Source organism: Heliangelus exortis, chromosome 29 (assembly GCF_036169615.1).
Source record: "Heliangelus exortis chromosome 29, bHelExo1.hap1, whole genome shotgun sequence".
Lineage (NCBI taxonomy): Eukaryota > Metazoa > Chordata > Aves > Apodiformes > Trochilidae > Heliangelus > Heliangelus exortis.
The window spans coordinates 3227094-3254379 of record NC_092450.1 but is presented as its reverse complement, the minus strand read 5'-3'; the positions used below and the strand labels follow the sequence as shown (position 1 = coordinate 3254379).

General features: G+C 39.2%; 3 protein-coding genes across 8 annotated transcripts; 2 read left to right on the top strand and 1 right to left on the bottom strand.

Moving 5' to 3' along the window:
• Positions 1-276: 276 nt before the first annotated feature.
• Positions 277-8211, bottom strand: DUSP3 (dual specificity phosphatase 3). The gene is made up of 3 exons (XM_071728515.1): positions 8072-8211; positions 4779-5005; positions 277-2498 (listed from the first exon to the last, which is right to left on the bottom strand). The coding sequence occupies exons 1-3, from the start codon at positions 8209-8211 to the stop codon at positions 2293-2295; spliced, it is 573 nt and encodes a 190-aa protein (XP_071584616.1). The 3' UTR covers positions 277-2292.
• Positions 8192-12979, top strand: LOC139788506 (ras-related protein Rab-18-B-like). 2 transcript variants are annotated; one of them, XM_071728512.1, is made up of 7 exons: positions 8192-8505; positions 8582-8637; positions 8933-8994; positions 9952-10024; positions 10925-11043; positions 11774-11840; positions 12233-12979. In XM_071728512.1, the coding sequence occupies exons 1-7, from the start codon at positions 8192-8194 to the stop codon at positions 12406-12408; spliced, it is 867 nt and encodes a 288-aa protein (XP_071584613.1). In that variant the 3' UTR covers positions 12409-12979. The 2 variants fall into 2 exon arrangements, with proteins under 2 accessions (XP_071584613.1, XP_071584614.1); XM_071728513.1 differs by lacking the exons at positions 8933-8994; positions 9952-10024.
• A 150-nt stretch (positions 12980-13129) lies between these two features.
• MPP3 (MAGUK p55 scaffold protein 3) lies at positions 13130-27286 on the top strand. 5 transcript variants are annotated; one of them, XM_071728507.1, is made up of 18 exons: positions 13130-13748; positions 15387-15497; positions 15963-16081; positions 16597-16674; positions 16797-16877; positions 17458-17595; positions 18237-18318; positions 18918-19003; positions 19505-19579; positions 20813-21009; positions 21597-21661; positions 23849-23887; positions 24172-24336; positions 25019-25099; positions 25419-25512; positions 26091-26199; positions 26306-26428; positions 27037-27286. In XM_071728507.1, the coding sequence occupies exons 2-18, from the start codon at positions 15473-15475 to the stop codon at positions 27214-27216; spliced, it is 1737 nt and encodes a 578-aa protein (XP_071584608.1). In that variant the 5' UTR covers positions 13130-13748; positions 15387-15472; the 3' UTR covers positions 27217-27286. The 5 variants fall into 5 exon arrangements, with proteins under 5 accessions (XP_071584608.1, XP_071584605.1, XP_071584609.1 ...); XM_071728504.1 differs by having other exon boundaries at positions 27034-27286; XM_071728506.1 differs by lacking the exon at positions 13130-13748 and adding an exon at positions 14195-14209 and having other exon boundaries at positions 27034-27286.

Below are 27286 nucleotides of genomic sequence, written 5' to 3'. Positions count from 1 at the left end.
GTGCAGTAATTTCGTAACTCAGAACAGGGTACACACTCATGGAGCTCAATTTTTTAAATCTTCACCCTCATATACAAAATGCTTGTGAAATCAGTTTTCTTGTATACTGAGATAAATGGGCCAGAGAAACATTGAAGTTGCCACTACAAGTGAGCAGTGTCCTGTGAATGACAAGAACATCTTGAATATAAGAACAAATTCCTGTGTGTCTTGAGTTTTCAGTATTTTCTGGTACTGACCAACACAAAACCATCACCATAAAGCAAACAGACTCAGTTTTAATAAACCATTCTGTTTTTATTCTGACAGTTAAAAGCCTTCTTACAATTCATGGAAGAGATTACCTTTCCAATGGACTGGAATTTTTGAGTTCTAAGTAACAGGTCAAAGACAAAGTGCATGGCACATTAATTATCTTTTTTTTCTTGTACAGATAGGTGATGCAGGGACACATGCTGTGAGATGAGATAGAAAAGAAGTATCAAGGTCCATAGCAAACAGGATGATTTATAAATAAGAATGAAGTATGAAAAAGCCAGTATAGTAAAAAAGATAAGACCAGTACTCCTATTCCCTGAGCTACACAGCATGATATTAATAACTAGGAATTTTGAAGAAGCAATTACTTAATACTGATATAGTATGAGAAAGCAAACAGGTCTGTAATTAGCCAATGAAATAGACCACTGGTGGTTAGTACTGAAGCATCTTGATTCAAAACAGAACTAAAGACTGTGTAGAATTTTCCCCAGTTGTCCCTTTAAAGAACAGAGAAGAGAAAAAGCTACTTGATTTGGCAGTCCCCACCTTGTACAAGAAATAAGCCTGGTCTTCAACCAGGACAATCACCTATGGAGTTTAATTTCATTAAAATATTTTAGCTCTATAGAACTCTTCCTCCCCCCAGTCACACAACCCTAGCAACTGAAGTAAAACAATTTGTGTCCTCTGAGATTTTTGATTACTGAACTGAATATATGAAACTAGATCTGGACATAGAGGTGTTATAATACAATAGTGTTTCTGGTTTAAATAGTTTTAACATTTTCAGTCTAGAACTACATTAAAGCACAGGTAAAAAGAAATGCACACATTTCAGGTTCTGTTTAAGCAGAAATTCTGAATCTGCAGTGGGAGATCCTTTGCATTAAGAGTGCTGTAACTCACAGGCACACATTTACACATAAATCAGGCATACCAGAACCAAAGCTCCCTCTTCCAACATTGCAATGACTGATTTCATCTGGATGTCAAAGAGACAAAGACATCAGTTATTTTAATAGAAAGAAAATGTTTCCTATGCCATGTGGTACATAACAATGCTCATTTCTATGTAATGATACCATGCAAGCAATCTAAAAAGTGAGTGTATTTCTGCAAACTACTTTTAAGCACACCTGTGCTGCCCTACTGGAAGTAAGGTGCAATTGTGCTCATTCCATGTTATGTTAATCAACAGTGATAATGAAGAAGGGAGAGAGACACTGTAATTCAATACAAGCCTCAGCAGCTGTTATATTCTGATGCTTTTGAATTTATCATCTATGCAGTACAAGCACTCATAAATGCAGACATTGTTTCTTTTTTGCTCAGGTTTTTTCCTCAACATTTACTCTTGACATTTTTTTCCTAGCATGACTTCGAAGCAAAAAATAGGAGCCTTTCATACCAGACTATTTCATGTCAATCACAACACCAAGAGGTACAAATATTCTTGGAAAGACAGTGTGCATCAAGATTGGGCTCTGAATGGCTTTACTACCATACACTGTGTATTGCAGAAATCCACACTGAACACAACACTGCATACTCTTCATTTTATGAGCAAGTACATTTCTGCCTTTGTATATCTGCTTCTCCATTGCTTGAAGCTCCTACACTCAAACTTTAGGCATCTAAATACAATACAGTACTTCAGGTAAGGGCAAGCAGAGAGATGGTGTTGAGGCCCTCCAGAAGTGGTGCCTTACACGTACCACACTCCATGGCAATGGGAATCATTCTACAGTTGGCAGGGGGCTCTGAAATACATGTGTAAACAGCTATTATCACTGGCTTTAGCCCTCTAAAAACACCTGTTTATTGCAGCAGCTCCAAACACTGACACAATTTTGTGCCATTTTGAAAGACAGACCCAGAATTTGAGAACAATCCTTTCACAAGACAAGAGCAGGAACGGTGTCTCCCTCACCTGAGGTGATTTAGCGTAGTTGTTGGGGGTTGGGAATCTAAAGCACCTACGACGTCCTCTGATGAGTTGAGAAACTTCAAGAATTACTCTGGTGCTCTGTTTTAGGGTTTCAGTTTGCCCTCCTTCTTGAGCTGCTCATTGAGCTGACAAAGCTGCCTCAGAAAGCCATCGTTGGGGCCGATCTCCCGCTTCTCGCGCACCGCGCTCAGCGCAGACTTCACGTCCATGTTGTGGCGCAGCATGAGGTAGGCAATGACCAGGGTAGGAGATCGGCTGTAACCCTCACGGCAGTGCACAAATACTTGTCCTGCAAGGGAAGACAGCTCATGATTTGAGTTACACTGGCATATATGTTTGAAAAGCAACACGAAATATAAAGCATAACAAGGTTAATCTTCTGTCAGTTTGAGAAGTGTAAGGTCTGAGTGCTACAATAAGACTCAACGTGAAGGAAAGGTGGTATCACTGTTAGCAGCTTCACAAATAAGTCATCGAGGATAATGCAGAAAAAAAAAGGTGGTAAATCAAACATTCGAACTAAAACGTTTGCTAATACATTACAGAGAGTGTCTATTTGCTACACTTCTCTAATATTTTCTAATTTAGAATAAGCCTTGTCCCTAAGGATGACCAGTACGAAAGAGCACAAATGAATGATGCAAAATTTAAAATACCCAGAAGATCAGAGGAATATGCTGTTTGTCATGTATCTCTTCAAAGCTCTCTAGCCTTTTGGATGCATTACTGCCAGTTCCTATGCTAACTCCATGCTGGATCATATGTGGCTACTTCTCTGGCTATCTGAGTCCACATAAACACTAAGGGGGTGTGGTAGACAAAGCTGGGAGTGAAGCTGAACCTGGGAAGAAGGGAGGAGTGAGTGGAAGGTGTTTTAAGATTTGGGTTTATTTGTTATGATCCTTCCTTAATTTTATTGGCAATAAATTAAATTAATTTCCCCAAGCTGATCCCCTTTTGACAGTGATGGTAATTGCTGAGGGATCTAATCCTTTAGGTAGGTATGCAACAATAATAAAGCAGGCCACTGCTCCCTTTGAAATCTTACTGGGTTTTATTGCTTCTCAGCTGCTTCCTCTTTGACCTGCTTTTCCAAACACAAAAATTTTCCCCTTTCGAAATTCTGTGTGATACATAGCCCCAGGCTATTCTCCAGAGCAATTTTTTTCCCAAGACAAGGGAACAGATGAACCATGTACATATTTTCATCACAACCACAACCTGTTTTGAACCACAGCAACAGAAAGCCCATTGCCACATTTGCCTTGGTCTGCAGAGGCTTCTCAGCTCAAAGCAGATCTGTAATTAGTAGCTAATTAAATCAGCTAAAACAATTCTCAATGTTTTTTGGGAGCTCATAGCCATAAAGGAGCAAGATATAGAGATTTTTTTGATCATGTATGTGGAAGAGAATTGACTTCCTCTCTGCAAATGATCAGAAGTAAAAGAGCCTTCCTCTATGAGAGTGTCTTAAGAGCCTTCCAGAACTTCATAAAGCTACAATGCTAAAATGAAACTGAAGGAAAATATTACTGCATCCCTATACACTTCACTGTCCTTACTCTACAATTCAGTGTCAAAAAAAAACAACTTTCCAATTTCAGTAACTCTTAGATCAAACTGAGCAGGGACAGTCATGGCACTACTGGCACTGTTAAGCTCTTATTTCCTACTGCAGCTTCTGTGAGTCACAATGCTAACTGGAAGAATCACATCTAAATTTTTAGAATTTTTCATACTCTACCAAACTGGAGATAAAAATTTCTTTCCATCTGCCCAAAGCACGTCACAGCTGTGCTACCCCTTTTGCCCATTTTAGAGGAAGAACTTTTAGAACTGTGGCAGTTCTCATTTGCTTTTTTTTCACGTTCAGTCATGAAGAAAGAAATTAAGAATGTGTAGAAATAGCTGGTATGCTGAAATATTGATTCAACAACAAACACCTTCTGGCCTACTGCACTTTGTCCTAGGCTTTCTGCTCTGAGGAAACACAGTGTAGAGAAATGTGGCCAACAGCAACATTACAAATAGCCTCTCCATCCATCCTGCAATCCTAGGGAGTATCATCACAAAAAAGAGCTTAATGCAACAAAAATTGTAAAGCCAAAGTTTCTCTCCTTGCTATAGATTTGGAAAAAAACCCATCACAGCAGGTTGTGAGCAATCTTCAGCCATGCATTACTTGTATCACTTCTGGTGTCCTAAAAAAACTTTTAGATCCTGATTTTTTTTAAATTTTTATTTTACGTGATTTACCACTTCTGAGCAAAAGTAAGAACACATCTTCCCAGGAAGGCACTGTTACAGAATGCAGCAGCTGTTTCACTTTTCAGAGTCACCCCTACAATGACAGAGTTTGCCAAATACTGGAGGCCCACAGGAGAGACAACAGATTAAGAGATCTCAGCGTGTATTCTGGTGTCTTTGATCCACAGTCATGATCTGAATCCCTTACTTGGTTCTTCAGCTGATATTCTGAGCAAAGAACCACTTGAAGAAGTAAAATAAACTGCAAAAGGAGACAGACTGCACAGAAAACATGGCAGAAACCAAATCCATTTTCCCTTACCATCCTTCTGGGAAAGTGCTTTATCTATAAAATCAGCTGCCTCCTCAAAATAGCGACTGAGGTTAAATTCTTGTGTGTCGTTGGCTTTGATGCCGTGGTATCTGATTCCTGAGCCTTCATAGAACTCTGCATTGGTGTTCACATGCATGAATGACTTCCCCTCTGCTGCATTTAGAACATGAGTTATTCCCAGGCTCTGCAACTTCATAATGTCCTTGGCTATGAACCTGTAAGATAAAAACCATCAAGAACGTGATAAGAATTTGGTTAATCATCACGGGATTTATGATGTCCCCAGAAAGTACTGAAATGCAAAATTTTTGATTTTTCTGTTATTGGATGCTAAATATGCAGTGTCCAGGAGGGAGTTAGCTACAGGTTACAAATTCACAAAATATTTAGAGCTGTGGTCATTGCTTCTGCAAGACAGAATGCAACTTTCTTGGCTGACAACTGAGCAGAGTGCACATGAAACTAAATCTGCTGGATCTTCCTAGGGCATAAAATTGAAACTCATTCTTAACATAAACTTCTGACTAAAGTTAAGAGAATACTGGAGATAACAGAAATCCCTGGATAGTCACTTCTGACCATGATCTACATAATTTAAAAAAAAAAGAAACAGTTATAAAAAGCCTCTACTGTCAGCTGCCAGTGTTCCAGGGCTAGGTAAGCCATCCTTGCTTCTGTAGCAGACAGTCCAGGTATTTTAGGAGCAATTTTAACAACTGTGACACAGCACTGGCCTCGGGAAGATAGAAAATAGCTGAGTAAATGTTCCTGCCTCTCCAAAGGCCTCATCTGAAGACTCATATGAGGTGTCATTCTCTGTCTCTCTGCTGCTCACTATCTTTGGTCTTGAAAAGATCTGGCAAGGCCACCCGAAGGGCAGCAATATAGAAATAAATTGTCTCTGCCACTCAATGTTTTCATCACAATTATTAACATTTTTAGTATCTGAGTTGAAATCAATGCCTGAATGGTAAAGAATCCAGATGTGTGACATTTAAGATACTGAAGTCCTTAAGAGAGCATTCAGTACTTTTAGGGCAGCTATGCCCTTCCCAGCTCCTCAATTCTATTAAAGAATTTTAGCAAAACCACTTGCTTCCATCCTTCAGTGGCTGAAAGAGCACACAGGTAGTAAACAATCATTCCTTCCAGGCTTGATGATGACAATGGAATAGATTCAGTAATAATGCCATAAACTCTAATAAAAGCTTTGTGCTGTATGTACACTGGCACACAATCCATCTCCAGCTGATCCTGCAGTAATCCCTCCTTGTGCACTGGAATGCCATCTCCAGTAAGAGGAGATAACCACTGAATATTCATATATTGACTCATTTTTGTTGTAAACCCACCTCTTTTCATTCTGATTATTTGCCTGTGTCAGTCCCAATATTTGCTTCCTTTTCCTGGGAAGAAAAAAACTAATCCATGTTTTAACACCCTTTTTGGTCTCTTAATAAAATCTGAGTCCAGTGGTCAACATGAGCAGAATATGACAGAAGGGTTTAGTTGAAAGATAACTCAGTTCCTGCACATTTTGTGAAAAGAAGTAGCCTGGACAGACAAAAATCCTTTATTACTTGTGAAGGCAGCTTTCACTCTGTGTCTAACTGGATGTGGAAACCAATCTCTTAGAAAATCTCCCTACAGCTCAAGTAATAGGCTGCAAGCACAAGGAGTTGTAATGTTAGGCTGAGCTCCAGATAAGCATTTGTATGGTATATTTTTGGACAAATATCTAAGAGATGGCAATGCATCTAAGGGTTTTGGCTGGACACTTAGTTATTCTAACAGAAGTTAAAATGAATACCCAAGTTAGCTGGTTTCTATCTATATGAATCTCTTGAGCTCATTCACTTACCATTTTCATGTAATTCAAGGCTATATGGACATCTAGAGAGTTCCTTTTCTCCTAATGACTGTTCACCCCTTAAATTGTAGTGTAAGCATGAGTGAAGCCTCTACATTTTCTGCTGTCTGTGCCAAACAACTATGGCAATAAGCCAAATATTTGTGAAGACTTCATTACCCAAACAAATGTTTACAGATTTTCCATCTGGCAGGACATCTTCTGTGCCAGAGTTCAAGTGTCAGTGCCTGGAGAACTGCGCTTGCAACACCAAACTAAATCCTACCATGGAATGCCAAATAAAAAATTGCTAATTCAGCTGTGAGTTCCCATGCTTAATGGGGTGAGTTTATGGCTTAACTAATAGATCAGTATATATCTGATAGTGGTCAGGATCAATAGGACTTCATGTCCTGGGACTGAGGTTGAATCTGGCTCCCCTGAAGACAAACTCATTCCAGTGAATGATTTTTGCAAATTTAATGGATGATTTTCTTACACAGATGGATAGGAAGGGGGGGGAATACAAATATTATTATTTGTATGCCATTTTTTTCTCTCTTTCCAAACAGTCTTTGGATCTCTCCCATCCTTAACATTTCCCCGAAAAAAATCAAATAATCTTGTCTTTTTTCAATATGGAAGATTTAAGAGCTCCTCATCTGTGAGTTAAACTAGTAAAAACTGTTTCTTTCTAAAAAACAAAAGAACAATTTTACCAGCCACAAAATACGTGTCTTAGAAAACCATTCATCAGTAATTAAGGGTACAGGATGGTTGCACTGTCATATGAGATTATCCACTCATCTGATACATGGTTATTGTACATATATACAAGGGTGTTGTGACTGGGCTCCCATAGATGATGTTGTATTTATACCTCACGGCATTTTGTCTGTCCTCTTGCGTGTGGATGACCACAACTTGTTAGCAAGAGTAGGAAACAGCAGGAGAAAAATGCCCATCAATGCCGACACAACTGAGCTTTTGTTCATTCTGAGCTGAATGTTTCATTCTGAAACAGCCTCATTAATTTAAACCTCGTTTCAGCTGTATTTTAACTGAAGATCTGTGACTCCAGCAGGGGACAGATGCCACCATCTTCGCAGATGCCACTCAGGAGCTGTGCCCTGTCATTTAGGAAGCGGAACCCTTGGCATCCTGCCTGCTGCTCGGCTCCTTGGGCCTCGGAGCCTCCCTGCTGACACTTCCCGAGCTCCGCACCCTCGGACTGCACAGCTCCAGCGAGGCTCCGCACCGATTCCACCCTGATCCTGACATCCCCCCGCTCCAGATGGGGGAACCCCCAGTGTCTGACACCCCTGCACGTCCTCGCCCTCCACCCACCCCAACCTCGGCGCTCCAGTGCCTACGAGAACTCCGCTCACAGCCCGGCAACCTCGGGCCTCTGGGCCCCGTCCTGCGCACTCACGCGTTCCCCACGTGGATGCGCGGCACCACTTCGTTGCTGTGCGCGCTCGGGAGGCTGTAGCAGCCGCTCCCGTTAGCCAGAAGGTCGTTCAGCTCCTCCACTGAGATCCGATAATCGGACATGGCCGGGCCCGAATCCATGCCCGCCAGCGGGTCCCTTGGCGCAGCGAGCTCGGGTCCGGTCCGGCCCGCCCACCGCCTCAGGGGCGGAGTCCCGGCAGCTGCTTCCGTCCCCGATGCGCGGCGGGGCCAGGTTCGCAGCAGGACGGGCGGTGAGAGGTTCTGCCAGTCCGGTCCGACCCGCTGGAACCGGCTGGTCTGCCGAGCTCCTCAGTTACGGGCGGTTCCAGACCCGGGCGGTTTGGGGGGGATGGACCCTACAAGCCTCACCCTGAAGCTGCTTCTGGTCGGAGACAGCGCCGTGGGGAAGTCCAGGTTCGGGCCGGGCGGGCCTTGAGTTCGAGCGGGGCTTTCTCGACCCCGGGCTGAGTTCTGGGTTTGTTCCCCGCAGCCTCCTGCTCAGGTTTACTGACGGAGCCTTTGAGCCATGCCTGAAACCCACCATCGGTGAGCCCGGGATGCGCTCCCAACGTTTTTCCCAACGTTTTTCCCTGGTGTCCCCGCTAGCGAGAAGCAGCGGCGGGAGGCGGGATGGTGCGGGGCGGGACGCGGTACGGGGTGGGGAGGTTGCGAGGCTGTTTTTGTTTGTTTGTTTGCTTTTCTTCTGTTGGTTGGTTTTTTTGTGTGCTTTTTCTATTTTGTATTTTTTCTATTTTGCGGGGAGGCGGGGACGGAGCCGGCTGCGAGGCCGAGCATTCATTCCCCAGTTGATTCTCGCAAGTCTTCCCTTATTACGCCTTAGGTGTTGATTTTAAAGTGAAGAAAATGCTGGTAAACGGGCATGCAATCCAGCTGGCGATATGGGTAGGTTTTGTTCTGGACAGACATGAACACTTAAAGAGTTTCCTTTTCGTGTTGTGTTTTGGTTTGGTTTTTCCCCTCTTCCTTTCCTCTGTTCTTGCTGGAGCCTTCTCTGTGTTGAAATTGTATTCTTGTGGTACAAATGCACATCCTGATATCTCACTGATGGATGCCTGAGACTTTGTGATGTGCACTTAGTGTTCCCTGTCCATGCAAAGGCGTTGGATCTTCTGGATGATCTTTGAGGTCCCATCCAACCCAATCATATCAATCTATGATTCTGAATTAACTAAACATATTGCCAGTTTTATGTTGAGTTTTTTTAGCAAGAAAAAACTAAATCATAACACACCTCTTTGTCTGTTGCAATCTGTACATCTGACTTGTTTGGTCAGAGGATTTTTGAATTTCATGTCACACTTGGAAGCTATTTTGAAGATTCATGAGAATGTGTGACATAGTGCAGTAGTAATTGAATGTAACTACTGATTTATATTTCTTAACCACTTACACAAGCTTGAAGTGGTTCTTTTTAAGTAAATTCACCTTTTCTGCTGTGAAAAAGCAAAGGGAGACTTTTGAACACTACGCTAGGATCTCCTTCCCTGCAGTGTTTCACCTCATTCAGTTGAACTGATTAAGTCCCACTGACTTTTTTGTTGTCTGTTCATCTTAAAGGTGTCTGTCTTTATTGTTAAATCTTTAATCAAGTCCTCTCTATACTTTTGTACCCCTCCTCATCTGTTTTCTTTTGCTGCTGCTAATGTTTTCTGACCGCTTCCCTCATTCTGTCTTTTGGCTCCACATACCCTTAGTATCAGGGTGGTCAGGGAAAATTTAACTTTTTAAAGATATCTTATGTAGTTTACAATGCCTTTTTTTTTGTTGTTCCAAATGTATTTGATTTTGTGTGTGTAGTGTCTTGTTTGTTTGTTTGTTTGTTTGTTTTCCCCTCTGTAGGACACAGCAGGACAGGAACGCTTTAGAACGCTGACTCCGAGTTATTACCGAGGAGCTCAAGGGGTTGTTTTAGGTAGGAGTTCTGGAAAAGAAAAATATGATTCCAAAAGGTGTTGTCTGAGAGGAACAATTACAGTTTGTACATTACTGCATCATTAGCTCAGTGAGTATGCAAAACCACTGGCAGAAAATAGTGTTTCTTCAACATATTGAAAATCAAAAATACAGAGACATCATACTGCAAGTGGATTAATGTTTAGTTTTGTAGTTATTTTATGAGGTTCTGGTAATAAGGCAAAAAGGGTTTTGTGCTCTGTGTGTCTGCCTCACTCCCTTCCCCCCTGATGATTTTACATTTTTCCCTAAAATGAAAACTGTTGATGTGATTCCTGTATGACATAAGGTGCCCAGCACAATAATGGGTGGCCAGTCCCTTTCTGTATGGCAACACCAGTTAGAAAGATTTCTTATTCTCAGGGTTTTTGGAGGCTGAAAACCTTGCTGTACAAAATACTCTTACTACAATGCAGCTTTTTAAACCTTAGTGATTAAATGAATGTAATTATGAAGTTACCTGTGGACAAAAGTCACTTTTTAGTCAGAATCTGTGTTTTTAGCAGCAGTAGAGCATGCTTGTAGTAATATATTAAATGAAGTGGTAAAATACCTATTTTCAGATAATCTGTGTGAATTTAGAACTAGTAACAGATAAAGGATTTCAACTGGTAAATCTGATTTCCAGTCACAGATAAATTACAGTTTGTGTTTTGAAATACCTTGTGATTGGTATGGGCACAGGCAATGTGTTCCATCTCTGGAAAAGGGACATAGTTTCATTTTACTGTAATTCCCTAATACTTCAAATTTTTGGAAGGGGGGCTGTATTTAGCTAGCAGGGATTAAGTTCTGCCATAATGAAGTAAATATTGTTGAAGACTCTACAGCTCTTAAGCTTGTTTTCCTCTGTTACCAGTGTATGATGTTACAAGAAAAGACACTTTCACAGGACTGGAGAGCTGGCTGAATGAGCTGGAAATGTATACCATCAAAAGCAAGACTGTGAAGATGTTAGTTGGCAATAAAACTGATAAGGTCAGTTTAGAAATCCATCCTCTTACACAGGTTACTCAATCATGATAGAATATAAATGTGAGGTAAGTGCTGAAAGGAACACCTCTTGTGTGTGGGGGGGTGATAATGATCTCTAAGTGAGGAATCTAGGTTGGGTAAATTTCTGCATCATTTTAGAAGCAGGTCTTGTTGAAAATTTTAATAGAAACTCTCTTGTGCAGATGCAGTTGTGGAGGAAGATTCTTTTAAGATGATGAGAGGTTCTGCCTCAAAACTGTCAATACACCACTAAAGTTAAATTCAGTGCAACAGCACAACTGCTTCTTCCTTTTTGACTGGACTGTTTTGGAAAGGGTGGTGGGGAAGAATAATTCACCTCTTCAGTGCTATAGAGTTTGCATCAGTGTGGGTATGAGCTGCAATGCTTGCTGCACTTTTTTGGGGTGTTTTATATGACTCTTGCATAGTGAAATGTTTAACTTTTGCTTTACTACAAGAGGTTTCCAGTGTGGCTATTGTGAACTAGGATCTCTACTGCCCCCTTCCAAATCTGCCCGTTTTCAGATTGTTTGGTACTCCTTTTCAGCTATTTTACTACTGAAAACCTCATTTCTGTCTGTTTGCTCCTAGTTGACTCAGAAGATATCAATATTTTAAATTCCTACTGAAATTCCAAGTTAGGGGGTTCCAGGGAATTCCTACAGTGGGAAGTATAACCTATTTTAGTCCTGTTCTTCATTCATCTCTGCAGCCTGATCGTGAAGTACAGAGAAAAGAAGGACTCCAGTTTGCTAGGAAACGTTCACTGCTTTTTATAGGTATGTAACTTCATGCCAAAAAGATTTTCAGAAAGAACTGGAACAAATGTGTATGGGAAAACATGTAATTCTCTGCATTTTTTGTTTCCCAGCTTAGTTATGAAATAATTATCTTGTAGATTTACTATCAGAAACTGAGAACAATTTCTTTCTCTCCATTGTGTGGAGCTGAGGATTTTTTTAGGTGGAAAAATTTACATGCTTCAGACTGAGGTGTATTTCTGTATCATATTAGCCTTAAATTTGCCTTTAAAGGAAAATGTATAGGACATTCACTCATTAAAAAATTTGTATCTTCTCTCTGGTCCTACAAGAACTTTTTACCAAGTGGAATGCTTTTTGCAAATAAGATTAAATATTTCTTTCTCTTCCCTTTCTTTCCCTTCCACCAGAGACCAGTGCCAAGACACAGGATGGAGTGCAACATGCCTTTGAGGAACTAGTCATAAAGATCCTGCAGACACCAGGTCTTTGGGATAAAAATGCAGAGAAGCAGGGAATCCAGCTCATGGAATCTTCATCACAGCAGGGTCAAAGTTACTGTGGTGCATACTGTCCACTTGCTTAAAACTACAGGTGGCTGTTTTGTCAGATCCAGTGGACTTTTTTAAATTAAAAAAAAAATAAAGGGGGGTGGGGGGAGTTCCAGGTACTAGACTATATTTTGTGACCTGCCAGCAGTTGTGTAGATCCAAAATCCAAACTGGTTGGACAAGTACATTTTTGTTCATTAACAATAATACAGTTTATTCTTTCCTTATGCACAATTGATATCTCTAGATATTCCTCTGGTAACTGTCAGATTTTTCATATTAAAAAACAGGCATGCTTTCATCTTGGGAATATTCACTTTTCTGCTTGAAAGGGTTGTCAGGGGAAAGAGAAGACTTGAAAAACGTAAAAGATTCACCTTTAAAATTTTAAGTTGTTCTTTTTAGTAAGAAAATAAGTTACTCTGCATTAGTGGCAAATGACATGAACAGTACCCCAATACGGAGATGTTGTTGGAGTTTCTTAACCTCCCTATACAATGCTTTCCTCAAAAACAAAGTTACTAAACCCCTAAGATCCTTGCAATGCAGTTTTGCTTAAAAATGCTCCAACTCTCATGCAATAAAGTATTGTACAATATTAAAGAATCATGTTTGCATTCAGTGATGTAATCAGTGTGGTAGCCTAAGTTTAAATATGTAACTGCACAAAACTGAAAACTGGTTTGTGGGTTTTTCCATTTCATGGCATTTTCCCGTTTCTTTTTTGTTATCTTTTTCTTTTGTAAAGAAGTGAAAGTTGTCTCAATTAAAAAAAAATTTGAAAAAAGGCCTGGTCTGGGACCCACGGGGGGAGTGGATCAAGGGTTGGATTTGATGACCTCAGAGGTCCTTTGCACGCCGGATGATTCTGTATCCTTCGAGTCTTCCCGTGCCACATCCCGGCTGACAGCGAGGGGTCTGGATCTTCAGCTCCGAGAACCTAAGGATGTCAGCGCCCTGGTGATGACAGCAGGAAAGGGACTCAGGAGCTCTGGTGCCCAGAGCAGGAGGGGCAGTCCCGGCCCGGGGGTCTCCGACCTCCCCTGGGCCGCGTTGTGCCCTTTCCTGAGAAAGTCGCGTCTGGGGCGAAACCGCGGCAGGTGGCAGATTCCGTGTTTTCTCCCCGATTCCACGCTGCGGATCCGTGGCGTGTCCCCGGGGCTGCGCGACAGACGAGGGGGGGACCGCAGCCGCCCGCCCGGCGCAGATCGGGAGGGGGCAGCGAGTGAGGCAGCGCCTACAACGGCGCAAAGAGCGCATGAGCGAGGGGCGCGCAGGGGACACCAAGGGACAGGGGAGCCGGGGCGGTGCTCTGCGCCCTGCCGGGGCGGGCAGGCAGCACCGAACAGGTCTGGACTTGGACACGAACCCGCAGGTAATGATCATGCGGCGGCAGCACCGCTGCTGGGGCGCTGCGTGGCTCTGGACCCCAGAGGCGGCCGGGGCGACGCCATTTTGCGGTGGGGCCGGGCCGGGCTCTAACGCTGCCTCCTGAGGCGCGGACCTCAGCGTGGCGGAGTCCCCCGGGTTAGATGGGATTTTCCTGGCGGGATTTGGGTAAAGCTGCGGTCTCGGGGTCGTTGGTGGTGGAAAATCCTGCGGAGGGCTCCAGGTGGCGGAGATGGAGAGACCCTGGCAGGGCCCGGCGTCTCGGGAAGCAAGGCTGGAAGATGTCTCGAAGTGCGGTGCGGGGCCCAGCGTAGCTCTGTACCTTGTCACGTCATGTCACCGATTTCGGTGCAAAACACTGAAAATTCTGTCCCGGGGTGCGGGAGCCCTGTCAGGCGGTGCTGGGGAAGCTGCTTCGCTTCCCTGTGCTCCGCCCCTCGGGTTTCTGTAAGTTTGTGTGAAGCTCACATTGCTGTGAAGACAGAGCAGCAATTGAAGTTCCCTTGATCATTTGAGAAAACTTTAAAAATGTGTCAAATTAAAGGCAATGCTGCAGGAAACAGAGTTTCTGAATTCATTCAGAGCTGAATGAATTACTTATACAGTTCTTTTAGCATTAATTCTGTGTGTGTGTTTGTGCAAAATGTTTGTTTCTGCGAAGTGATAGGTAATAAAAATGCTTTTGAAAGGTTATAACATGAATGTGTAATGTATGCAATAGACTGGAGTATGATCCATTAATCAGAGGGAAATTTCAACACTCACATAATTTGCTTTGACAGCTCAGTAATGTTTTGACACCCACGTGGACTAATGAGGTGTAGCAGTAGAAAACACAGGGTGCAAAACACAGGTTAATTTCTCTACAAACAGAAACATAAGGAACATCCTTCATTTCATTTAGCAGAGAGTTGGAGTTCTGGTGTATCTCCTATTTCTTTTAAATCCCTTTTGCGTCCTGTTACAGCTGATAATTTTTCTGCAAGCATTAATCTGATGAATTTCCTGAGCATGAATGAGATTTAAAGGTCCTGTCATGCATGAGGTGTTTCCTTTTGGACTGGCAATTATAAGCACAGATTCAGTTTTGCAGTTTGAAATGGAATTGCTCTGGAGTCCTTTGTTCTCAATGACAAGAAAAAAAAATAAATAAAACCATCTGATTATTTGCTGTAGCATCCTTAGTACCAAGGATCAAGGCTGATGGAATGACATCTACTTGCATGTAATAGTAGAGTGGTTTGCATCAGAATATCAGGGTGATGTAAATTGGTTTGAAATGTGCTTTTCGAAAGCCCCAGCACATCTTGTCACGTCTTCCTGCACACTGTTCTTCTGCATATGGCTCTGCATCCATTTTTCAGCATATTTTATGTCTTTTCAGACAATTAGGCCCTCTTAAGCTCTTTTTGAGAACAGAATATGGAAGTGACTGCTCTCTTCAGAATCAGCTTTATCCAAGATACCATACAGTTATTATATAACAATATTTTCCATGTTTTTTCTTGCATAGCAGAGTAACTGAATCAGGTTAAACTGAACACGAGGGAAAGATGTACTAGGACTTCACTATATTCAGGATTGCTATTTTTGTTGCATGCTGTATTTTCTTTGCTTGTTTCAGGTTTGCCTCTGAATCCCAGTCCAGAAAGAAGAAACAATCGCGTTGATTTCAGTTGAACATTTGTCTTTAAGATTAAGAACAAAACTATGCCAGTGCTCTCAGAAGACTCAGGTAATTAATCTGCATGTTCTCACCAGATCAGTGGCTAAAATCATAGTATAAAAATTAACTTTTAAGTTTTGGGAAGTAGAGCTGGGAGCTGTGCAACAAAGGAAGCAGTTCAGTCATTTTTCATGTCTGCTGTGGCACTTGAATAACTCAGAGTTTGTTAGAGGGAACCCCTGTTCTAAAAACAAAGGGTAAAGAATATGAAGGGGGAAATTTCAAAAGTAATGTCTTAAGAAATGTATATTCCTTTGGTAGTTTTTTGCCTTAATATGATGTGTGTTATATCTTAAGCTTTGTTTGCATCTTAAGAAGGGGAAGAAGTGGTACCCAATGAATGGAAGATAAGCAAAAATCTCCAGGCAAACCTAATGATCACCAAGATGGTACTCAAAGAGTGGCTGATGTTAAGGCTGTCCCATGAGACATGGTATCTGCAAAGCTTTTGTTCTGTCTTGAATTTAAATTTAGGATTGCATGAAACTTTGGCCCTTTTGACATCTCAGCTCAGACCTGACTCAAATCATAAAGAGGAAATGGGGTTCCTTAGGGATGTCTTCAGTGAAAAGAGTCTCAGCTATCTGATGAAGGTAAAAGTTCATTTATGATTTATGAACATGCATTTGCCTTACAGATTACTTGGTTCCTGTTCCCTCATTTACTGACTGTTTACTTTGCTAAAGTTTTTTTTATTTCCCTCAGAAATTTATACTGACCACAGCATGTATGCATTTGAGCACAAACCTTAAGGACATTTGTTGATAATTAACATATTTTGTTCAGAAAAAAACATTTCTGCCATGATTGCCAAAATGCAGATACAGTGCCCCTTAGCTAAAAAACAACGTAGAATGGCTTTGTTGTTTTTGTTTTTGTTTTTTTTTTTTTTCCTTATGTTGCTTAAGTCTTAAAATTTTTTCTGTCTGTCTGTGAAACTAGGATGTGCAAGAAGAAAAGGCTCCTAAACAAACCAAACCCAAGAAAAGTTATTTTTCTGACACTTGCTTCATAAAAATCATATTCCTTAAATATCAGAATATTTCAGTATAGGTATAATTTTGAAATTTTGTATCTCTCTGTAGTAATACCTGAATAATTTTTTCAGATTCATGAAAAGCTCCGGAATTATGAAAGACAGAGTCCAACTCCTGTTTTACATAGTGCAGCAGGGTTAGTTGAAGATGTGAGTAAAAATTCTTGTCTCCTTATTTTCCTACTCTTCAAACTTGCTTTTCTAACAAATCACAGCTGTGTCTTGTTTAGTGGGACTTCTCTAACTTCCAGGTTGTTAATTTTTGTTTAAAGGTAATAGAGGAGTTGCAGACTGCACCAGTGAATAATGAAGAAAAAGAGCTACTTCAGCTGTTGTCAACACCACATCTCAAGGTAAAAAACAAACCAAGGACCTTAATAAAATTTCTTTGCAGAATCCCAATAGAATGTTTTGTAATGGAAAAATTAAATCAGAGAGCTCCTAAGAGAAAGGGAAATTGTGCTACCAACTCTAGTTCTATTCCAGTGTGGTTTCCTGCACAGGTTTTGGGGTGTGAAGGAGGTTGGGAAGACACAGCACAAGGCTTTTCATGCAGAATTCATGTTCCCTCCTCTCCTTAATGTTTTCTGAGGGAGCAGAAAAGAAAATAATACCATTTCTCAACCTTTTGCTTTCTGTAGTCTACCTCCATTCTGGAGGCTCCATTTCTTAGGCTGAGCTTCATTATTTTTTTATAAATTTATAATTTTTTAATAAATTTTTATAATTTTTTATAAATTTGTAATTTATAAATACCAACATATACCAGTGTATAGTGTACATGATGGGTAAATAGTTACTAAATCTCTGCTTCTGGGATTTATCATGAGGGTACAAAAGGTGGAGGTTTAAGTTGATTTTAATGTTGCAAACATGAAAACTGGAAGCTGTTATCATCCCATTACATTACAGTTTCTTATTTCCTTCATGCAGGCAATGCTTGTAGTACATGACACTGTAGCACAGAAGAACTTTGACCCAGTCCTTCCACCTCTACCCAATAACTTTGATGATGATTTTGATGAGGAATCAGTGAAAATTGTTCGGCTTGTGAAAAATAAAGAACCCTTGGTACACATAAGATACCACATCTCTAGTCATAAAACTCTGTAGTGCAAAAGCATTATTGTGAGTATGGAAAAGGTACTTGAAGAACCAGAGAGGATGCAAAAATTGGGAGTGTTCTGAAGCTAATAAAATAACATTAAAAAGAGACTTCAGTAAATATGCCTTCACAGTTTTGTATGACATGCTTTGTCATACAAAAAATTTCTGTCATACAGAAATTTGTAGGTCTGGGTTTATAATGCCAGGAAATGCAGGGAGCAGGATCTCTGAGGAGATTATATGTGTTAAAGCAATTATGCTTACTCTGCATACTAATTATTTTCATATTGTAGCTCATACTTGATGGGTAATACCTCAATTTGCATGCAAGTCTGTGATATATGTAAAGGGAGGTTTGCTAGCTGTATATGTAAGCATTATATTGACAAGGTACTAACTTAATACAAACAGAAATGGGGGAATTTATTTCCTAACACAAAACAATTGAGGAAAAAATATGCTAAAGTGCTTTTTGTATATGCTAGTAGGTAGTAAAGGAGAGCAACAACTCAAGTTGTTGAGAAGGCATTTTTTTTTGTTTGTTTGTTTTACTGCTCACTGTATTCTTACCATGCTTTCTTGGGGATGGGTGTGTTTCACCTCAGGGAGCTACCATCAGAAGGGATGAGCAGACAGGAGCTGTGGTTGTAGCAAGAATCATGAGAGGTGGTGCAGCTGATCGCAGTGGTAAATTTCTGAGGCATTTCTGATACCAGATTGCATTTGTAACCTTTTTAAAAAATTTCCACAGTTATGCACACACACGTCCTATAGAAGCAAATCTAGAGCAACAATCTCCAACTAAATATGATGGTTATTCAGTCCAAAACCAGTCCTCTGGTGTTTAATGTATGTATGGAATAATTTGTAACAAAAGATAACAGCCTATCAGAATCTCAGTAGGCAACTGTGAGATGTCAAATCTGAAGTTGGATGTAGGTTCTCTGGTGAGTCAGTGGAGGGAGGTGAACATTGCTGTGAACACATCATCCCAACAAGCTCTAGAATGGGATAGGTTACCACTGGGGTTGCTTTATAGACTATAAAGAGAGCCTTCAATGTGTAGCCTGTCAGATGTGTAGATTCAGGATCTACAGGGTTAATTCAGGCAGTATTTGACCTGAAGACAAGACATTTTGAAGACAGTGATCATTCAGATTTTATTAAATAAGCTGAACTGAGCTCATATGATGTGTATAGACTCCAAGCCTTGTGCATTTTTTTAAATACACAAGTGTAATGCAACTGCAAAAAACTCACTTGAATTTACTTCACCATCTTCTCAGGTCTTGTCCATGTTGGAGATGAACTGAGAGAAGTCAATGGTATTGCTGTGCTTCACAAACGACCAGAAGAGATAAGTCAGATTTTGGTTAGCACTCATTTTCATTTTAAGATCTTTTCTGTTGGGTGATCTAGGAATTCACTTTGTAGACATTTCACTCTAACCAGTTAACCACTATGAGGGAAATTACAGCAATTTTTTTCTAAGGAGCACTTTAAAGTTGTTAGTCTACAAAAAGTTAATATTGGACTGAAAGTCACACAAGTATTTAATGCCCTGTAAACTGTAATCCAGGAAATAATGCAGTTGCTAAAAGGTAATGAAAGAATTGTCATGCAGGGCCTGGTGTGTTCTAGCCAAGTAGTTACTGTGGGAAAGACATTGTTGAGGATTCCTGGAATATCATGATAGCTCTGTAATTAAGTCATACAGTGGGTTAGTTTGGCCTATTTAGTTTATTTATTATTTAGTTTATTTATTATTTGGTTCTGTGAAGAGATAGACACAACCTCCTAAACTGGAAATTGAATGGCTTGCATTGTGTCCTTGTCCTGCTTTCAAAGTAAAAAATATTTCTCTCCTTCACAGGCTCAGTCCCAGGGATCCATAACTTTAAAAATAATTCCAGCCATCAAAGAAGAAGACAGACTGAAAGACAGCAAGGTACACACACACCTTGAGGAAACACTGGAGTGGTTTTGGATGTATGCAGTCCCTGTAAATGCAAGATTCCTGCTGTTTCACTGAAGAGGCTCACAGACCCATAATTGAGCTTAAAAGTAGAGCAGTTTCTTTTCTTAAAGTGCTGTGTTTTTTTTATTCAGTAGAAGTACCTTATCATCTCGGCACTTGGTCTTTGATAGCATTTCAGAAATTTCTCCTTTTTTTGCTCACTTAATTCAAACTGGTGTTTCTGAGTTATCTTGGGGCATTTTGTCACTCAAATGAACCAAGACAGAGCTGAACTCATCATTTGACCCCATTAACCCTCTAAAGCATCAGCATACCTGAGTGCTTCCTTTACCCTCCTCTATCTGCAGTGATTTACTGATCTGCTGGGCTCACAACATTCCTCTGTCAGCCTCTGTTTCTCCTCCCCTGCTCTCTGAATTTTTATTTGGTGCCCCACAGGTCACTTTTAAAAGTTCTGCTGTGATGTGTTGAGTATTGGGAAGATTCATATTTAAAGTTGAATAGTACATTTTGATACATTAAAAGAATATTTTAAGGACAGTCTAGGCAACTTTGGCCCAAAACTCTTTGTTGTTTTCTATCCTTCCTAAATTTGTTGGGGTTTTAAAATTTTTTTATCTTTAAAATGTTTTTGCTTTTTTGTATTTTGTGCTGTGTGGAGTGTGAACTGTCAGGCCCATGTTCCACAATGATAATACTTAATTACTGGGTATGGGCTTGAAACTGACTTCATTTTTCTGCATAATGAACAAGTCAGAACACAGATTCAGCTTCTTGAGTATTTTTGACTACTCTAAAGTAGTCAAAAGGAGAGATGAAGAATATATATATAAAAATATATATAAATATAATATTATATTTATAAATATAATTTTTTATTTACTATATATTATTTCTATATTATTTATCATACAAATAATTTATTATATATATTATTCGCTATATAAATAAAATATAAAATATATATTATATATATTTTAATATATTATTCTATTTACATATTAATATATTTTATGTATGTATTATATTATATCTAAAGTATAATATTATTATATTTATAGATCTATATATATTTATATATACAAAAATATATATATTTATATATAAATATACTTAGCAGTGTAAGCAGTGGGAAAGCCATTAAACCGGAGTTTAAAATTCCAAATAAGACAAGAAGAAAGAATGTGTTCCTTTGTTTTCAAGGTGTTTATGAGGGCACTTTTCTGCTATAATCCCAAAGAAGACAGAGCCATTCCTTGCCAGGAGGCTGGGCTGCCATTTAAGAGACGACACATCCTGGAAGTTGTCAGCCAGGATGATCCCACGTGGTGGCAGGCGAAGCGTGTTGGAGATACCAACCTCAGAGCAGGCTTGATCCCCTCCAAACAATTCCAAGAAAGGTTTGTCAGTGAGGGTTATATACATATTTTATGCTGCTTTTTTTTTTTTTTTTTTCACAGGAAATTAAGGGCAGGAGCATGCCAGAGTGAAAAGTAGATGCTTAGGAGGAAAGTGCTAAAAAGCTTCATTTTCTCCAGTTATATGATGAGCTTCATAGCTTTCCTTGTTTGCCATTGGTGTTTGCTTTGTAGTGTGCAGACAGAAACACTTGGAAAATAAATGTGTATGAAATCACATGTAGAATATCAGTCTTGGCTTACCCCAACTCTTGTTGGTGCTTTTTTGGTGTTAGGCTTTTGCCATAGAGGAGGTTGCTTTTTTGAGCAAATTCAAGACTGAGGGATTAGAGGTTGAGCTCTGGTTCATGATTTTAGCACTGCAGAACATTTTAGTTGATGCTCTCTTCTTGTATTTTCACCCCAACTGGGTAACAAGTCCAAAGCAGTCTGGAGGGCTGTGGATACTTTGAGTATGCAGAGCTGCAGTCCTAATTCTGTACAGAGGCACAATTCCATTCTTTATTTTCAGTGGTCTATGAATAACATTCAGATCTTACATGGCTGAAAAATTTTTCTTTTCCATTTAGACGACTGACTTACAGAAAAACAATTGGCACTCTGCAGAAGCCCAGAACTGTGAAGAAACCCTTGTGTAAGTGTGTTCTGTTCCTTCAGGGGTTTCTTAGCTGATACCCACCTCTCAGTATTTTCCTGTTATTTCAAGAGTTTAGTGTTGCTGCTGCCTATTTTCACAATACATGGCTGCCCCTCACTTCCTAGCTTGAAGAACCTGAGGCCTTATGTATTCTATAGATGCTTTAAAATTTGCTTGTGTTCACATTTTTTTATGGTTTGAAACTTGAGAGTTGCAAGAGTAACCCAGTAGAAAGTTCTGTAAGTGCATGAAATGACTCTAAGCTTGTATGAAATTTATCTGTAGCTTTAAAGAGGATAAAAATCACTGGAGCTTGCAGTACCATCTGCATTTCATGTGGGATTATGAAGCTGATCTTAAGCAGTTATTCTTTTTTACAGCTCTGAAGTGGTTACATTCAGTGGTTAGAGTCATGTAATAAGGATTTCTACTTAGATTTTTCTCTCAGATGTTCTCAAGACAGTTAGTAATAGGCTGCAATACTAAATTTTAATTTAAAGGTCTTTAATGAGTTGATAAGGGTATATTACTGCATTATTTTTTGATAGAAAAGCTTGCTAAGCAAATTGGGCCAGAAGAACCTTCCTTTCCATTCCCTCTGATTATATTCAGTCCTTTGTCAGTCTTTTAATATCATCCCAACTCTGCCTTTCATGCTAACTGCAGATGATCAGTCTTCTGATAAAGGTAGGTTGTCTCCTAACTCAGTTTTCCTCTGAATATAAACCATCAGTGCATTTTCTAAAATACTTTTTCACCCTCAAGCAAAGGCAATAGTAGACCTAGCTTGTTCCTGCAGCAGTTTCTTCCTGAGTTAATTTTTAAACTAATTTAATTTGGATTGATGACATAGGTAGTGATAAGTTCCAAATTTATTTCCAATTCAAAAGACAAGATTTGTTTCTTCTTCTATATGGTGTGCATATACATTTTCTGTAGGTGTCTGAGTGAGTTTGAAAGAGTTCCAAGTTAAATGTGATCTTCAGTATTTTTTAAAAAATAAAGAAATACTGGGGTTTAACATTTTAATGTTTAACACCTGTATCAATCCAAATTGATTATTTTCACTGTCCATTTGGTCTTTTTTCTGTGTTATTTTCATTATGACCAGTTGTGTTGGCCACACAGTTTATGTGTCACTATACCACACACTTTTCCACATATTAGGTATTTTTGGTTGAATTCTGCATGCTGTGATTTTTTTTTTTTTTTCTTCACATTACACATTCTTCTTGTGAATGATATTCCAAGTATTGGCTATTCCTTCAGCTTTGGTGAAACCATTAATCACCCAACAGAAAACAGCAGTGTACACCTCTCCTAGCTACCAATAGGTGGATCTTGCTACTACTTCTATTAATGTAGGCATAATAATATTTTATGAACATAGACTTGCTTACATACTGTCAAGTCATTCATGTAAAAAGCAAAGCTCTCTCTTTGTTTGCCTCATGGGATTAAAATTTAAGCTGATACATTTTTTGCCTATGATTGGGCTTGTTCCAGAACACCACAAAACCTTCTTAAAGTGAGTAGAGTTTTGTGGCTGTTGCAGTCCAAAGGTGCCTAAATTTTCCCAAGCCAGGCAGCCCTCTCAGGAAGTGACAAGAACTCTCTGTTTGTCTTGGGATTGCAGTGTAGTGTTTTGCAGCTATCATGGGTTTATTTTAAATACTTTTAAGGAGCCTTGGAGAGGTAATTTTGGTTTGAGGAGGGATAGGTTGTGTTTTTTAACATAGATTCATGTTATTTTACATACATGTGTATGCCAAAAGCATTAAATCTTTCTAATAAAGAATTAATGAGCAATGATGAGTAAATAAAAAGGAAGGTATTTCAGTCATCTCTGATTCCCTTTTCTCAAGCCCAGGTGATACTGAAATGAGAGCACATTCTGGGAACCATAAATACAGGGATTTAAAGTTCTCTTGTGCAATATTAACATCAACGTTTTTTTTTTTTTTTTTTAAAGTATAAACCACATGCCAAGGCAAAATTTTTTTTTTGTTTTGGTTTTGTGAATGTCTGTGTTAGAAAAGTGTGTGTGCAGAGTGCAGGGTAGAAAACTTCTTTCCTCACCAATGAACAAGAATTGTACTTCAGGCACTGTTTAAGATATTTCCTTTCTCCTCTTCCCTGAACCCTTCCCCTCCAACCCTTTGACCTCTTTGTAATTTACAGAAGACTGTGACTGTGAAGGATATTTCAATGGACATTACATAGGTGAGAAACCAAAATCTCTTTCCTCTTGCCTAACACTCCCCTCCCTTGCAAAAAAAACCCAAAAACCAACCCAACAAACAACCCAAACACCCCTCTATAAAACACTCCTAACATTGAAAAAGAAAATCCAGTTTATTTACATTAGCATTCATTTCCTATACATTCACAAACGAGATTATATCCCTGGAAAAAAACTGTGAGAGTAGTTTGGATTCAAGAGTAAATTCTCAATGAATAAGGTTGAAACTGTAGGTTTTTCATCTATTTTTTGTTTTCCTTTCCAGCTGGCTTACGTAGGAGCTTTAGATTAAGTCGTAAAGAGAAGGAGAACAATCTGAATGAAGGGAAGGAAGCAGTGCAGGGAGATGCAGCAGAGTTCCTCACATATGAAGAAGTCACAAAATATAATCAGCAGCCTGGTGAACAGCAAAGGCTTGTGGTGCTGATTGGTAAGATACACAGTTAGTTCCAAATTTTTCATGTTATTTCCCCCTTCCTATATAACCTGCACTCCAAGAGGCTTCTTTTGGTGTTTTGTTTGTTTGGTTTTTGTGCTCCTTGTGGTTTTTATAAAGGGTTTTTCTGGTTTAGGTCAGAAGTTGTTCCTTTCTTTTAAATGACATTCCAAAACCCCACAAACCAAACCAAAAAAACCTCCCAAACCCAACCAAACTTACCAGATCCTTCTAAAAATAATGGCATAGGACCATTTCTAATTTTTCTCATTTCTCTCCCTCAAACACATGCATACTTACACTATCAAAACAATTGTTAACAAGCAGATACTAGAGTTATCTAACAGAATTTTTGTAGCAAGTTTTAATTCAGTGTGCTGAACAGCTCTGTGTTAAGCCAGTTTCCCAGGATTTCAAGGGTATCTTATAATAAAACTAAGATGATAGATTTTTTGACATAGTCTCTGCCAAATGTTTGTCCAAAGTGGTTCAAATATTCAATTTATTCCTGATATTGTTCCTTAGAGCAGAATGTGGTAGGTCATGAAGTCTTTCATGTAGAGGTTTCTTCAAGCACTTTCCTGTCTGATATTTATTGTGTGAACTTTGTATTATTTATTCCATTTGCAGTATTTCATTCCAAACAGAATTGTGCCACTTTCTTCTATTTTTTTAGGTTCTTTAGGGGCCAAATTAAGTGAGCTCAAGCAGAAGGTTGTGTCTGAGAACCCACAGGAATATGGTGTTGCAGTTCCACGTGAGTTAAATTTAATGGCTTTTGTGTCATTGCTTTATTCCACAAATGCTGACATTGTGGTGCTGCCTGCTCTGATGAGTGGTAATTGGAGTTTTGACCACTGATTATATGTATATTTCAAAAGTACATCAAATTATTTTTCTTACTGTTTGCCCTTAGTAGCAGAATTACAATGTTTGAATCATAATTTATGTTACTTGGAATTTGCCAGTGTGGAATTACCTTGTTTGAGGGGATGAAATGTGATTGGAACTCAGCAGAGAAAATGCTTTTTGTTTGCAAAGTCTGATCTTTCCTCTTTTTTGTCATTCTCTTCTAGATACAACCAGGTCAAAGAAAAGCCATGAGAAAGAGGGAGTAGAATACAATTTTGTCTCTAAGCAATCATTTGAGACAGATGTGCAGCAAAACAAGTGAGTTAATTTTCAAATACTGTCAAAATTGGCTGTTAAACCTTATAAATACCAAGATCAGGTGCAAAGTTGCTGTATTTGAAAGGCTCAGCTTTCCAAGTAAAAAGCTCTTTTTTCAGTCTGGACTCAGTGTGAACTCAAATGGAGTGAGAAACAATTTAGAAACAACACAGGACAAGTAGTGGGATCATGTTAGAATTTAAGCCTTCATATCCTAAGTTGTATGATTGGTCAGAATTTAATCTGGTGAAAGTTGGGCCTAAATACTTTCCATTTAATGTTACAGGCAACAAATTTTATTTATAATTCTACTTTTTTAAGGGGTATTGTAGACTGAAAAATATAAAGGGCTTTTGAGAAGATGAAATGCTCAGAGTTTTTGGCTGGTCTCTCAGAATATGGAAGAAATGGAGTCCATTTCCTTGCCAACTGTTGTGTTTTCTGTGAAAAAAACATCCCCTTTCTTCTCTTAGGTTTGAGCATCAGTCAGCTGGATGAGTGTAGCTGCTTCTGTTTGTCAGTGGGGGTGGTTAAAGATTCCTTTTTGGATGGTATTTTAAAATGTGTTGACTTTTCAGATTTGTGGAACATGGAGCATACAAAGAAAATCTTTATGGTACCAGTCTTGAGGCAATCAGATCTGTGATGGCCAAGAGGAAGGTTTGTTTGGTGGATGTGGTCCCTGAAGTAAGTCCTGCAGGTTATTTTACATCAAGTATCTTAACAGCCTGAGTAACTGTTCTTCACTTTTTGTGGCTGCTCATTTTGCAAATGGCAAATCCTCTCTTCACAGGCAATAAAGCTCTTGAGGACTCCTGAGTTTAAGCCTTATGTTATCTTTGTGAAGCCTCATGTTCCAGAAAAGAAAAAACAAGTTCTAAAATCTCCCATGTCAGAGGAAATCTCAGTTCCCCTTGTAAGTACTTTTGAAGTTCAGTTTCTTCTTTTTAGACATGAAACAAGGATTTGGGGTGGCTTTGGGATTCCACATCATTTCTGTGATGTGGAAGAGCTCCCTTACCACTACACCAAGACCCAGTGGGACACTGAGCTGGTCCTGTGCACATCCAGCCTTTATATATTATATATTATACACTATATATTATATATTTTATTATATATTTGTATTATATATTTATATTATATATTTATATTTATATTATATATTTATGTATTTATATTATATATTTATATTATATATTGTTTTATATTTATACTATGTATTTATATTATATATTTATATTACATATATATTATATATTACATATATATTATCTATTGTATGTATCATCTATTATATCATATATATAATAGATATTATATGTTACATATTATATATATTATCTATTATCATCTATTATATATATTATGTATTATAATATATCTCATTGATATTATCTCACATCCCCTTTACTAATGACAGCAACTCTTGCTTAATTTCCTTTGAAAGTAATGACTTCAAAATGCTGCTAATTGGAAAGAGATGCTGTAAATTTCATCCCATGTTCTTGTGTTGATCAGCAGGATGAAGAACAGCAGGAAATAATTAATTCAGCTGCATTCATTGAGGAGCAGTATGGCCATTTAATTGACACTGTACTGGTGAAAGAAGATCTCCAGAGTGCCTGTGCTCAGCTCAGAGCTCTGCTAGAGAAACTCAGCAAGGATTCATTCTGGGTGCCAGTCAGCTGGGTTAGGTCATAGCTTGTTATCCTCTGTTTGGGGGAAATATTGTATAAAAATACCTGTAAATACATGGATTAGAAAAAGGAAA

Excerpts from the sequence above, each read along its gene's own strand:
- MPP3 (XM_071728504.1), top strand. The coding sequence starts at position 15,473 with ATGCCAGTGCTCTCAGAAGACTCAG. Across the intron at positions 19,580-20,812 it reads ACAGACTGAAAGACAGCAAG|GTGTTTATGAGGGCACTTTT; the intron begins GTACACACACAC and ends TTTGTTTTCAAG. Across the intron at positions 21,662-23,848 it reads AACTGTGAAGAAACCCTTGT|ACTGTGACTGTGAAGGATAT; the intron begins GTAAGTGTGTTC and ends AATTTACAGAAG.
- LOC139788506 (XM_071728512.1), top strand. The coding sequence starts at position 8,192 with ATGGCCGGGCCCGAATCCATGCCCGCCAGCGGGTCCCTTGGCGCAGCG. Across the intron at positions 11,044-11,773 it reads TTGGCAATAAAACTGATAAG|CCTGATCGTGAAGTACAGAG; the intron begins GTCAGTTTAGAA and ends TCATCTCTGCAG. Across the intron at positions 11,841-12,232 it reads ACGTTCACTGCTTTTTATAG|AGACCAGTGCCAAGACACAG; the intron begins GTATGTAACTTC and ends CCCTTCCACCAG.
- DUSP3 (XM_071728515.1), bottom strand. The coding sequence starts at position 8,211 with ATGGATTCGGGCCCGGCCATGTCCGATTATCGGATCTCAGTGGAGGAG. Across the intron at positions 5,006-8,071 it reads CGCATCCACGTGGGGAACGC|GTTCATAGCCAAGGACATTA; the intron begins GTGAGTGCGCAG and ends TTTATCTTACAG. Across the intron at positions 2,499-4,778 it reads AGCACTTTCCCAGAAGGATG|GACAAGTATTTGTGCACTGC; the intron begins GTAAGGGAAAAT and ends CTTCCCTTGCAG.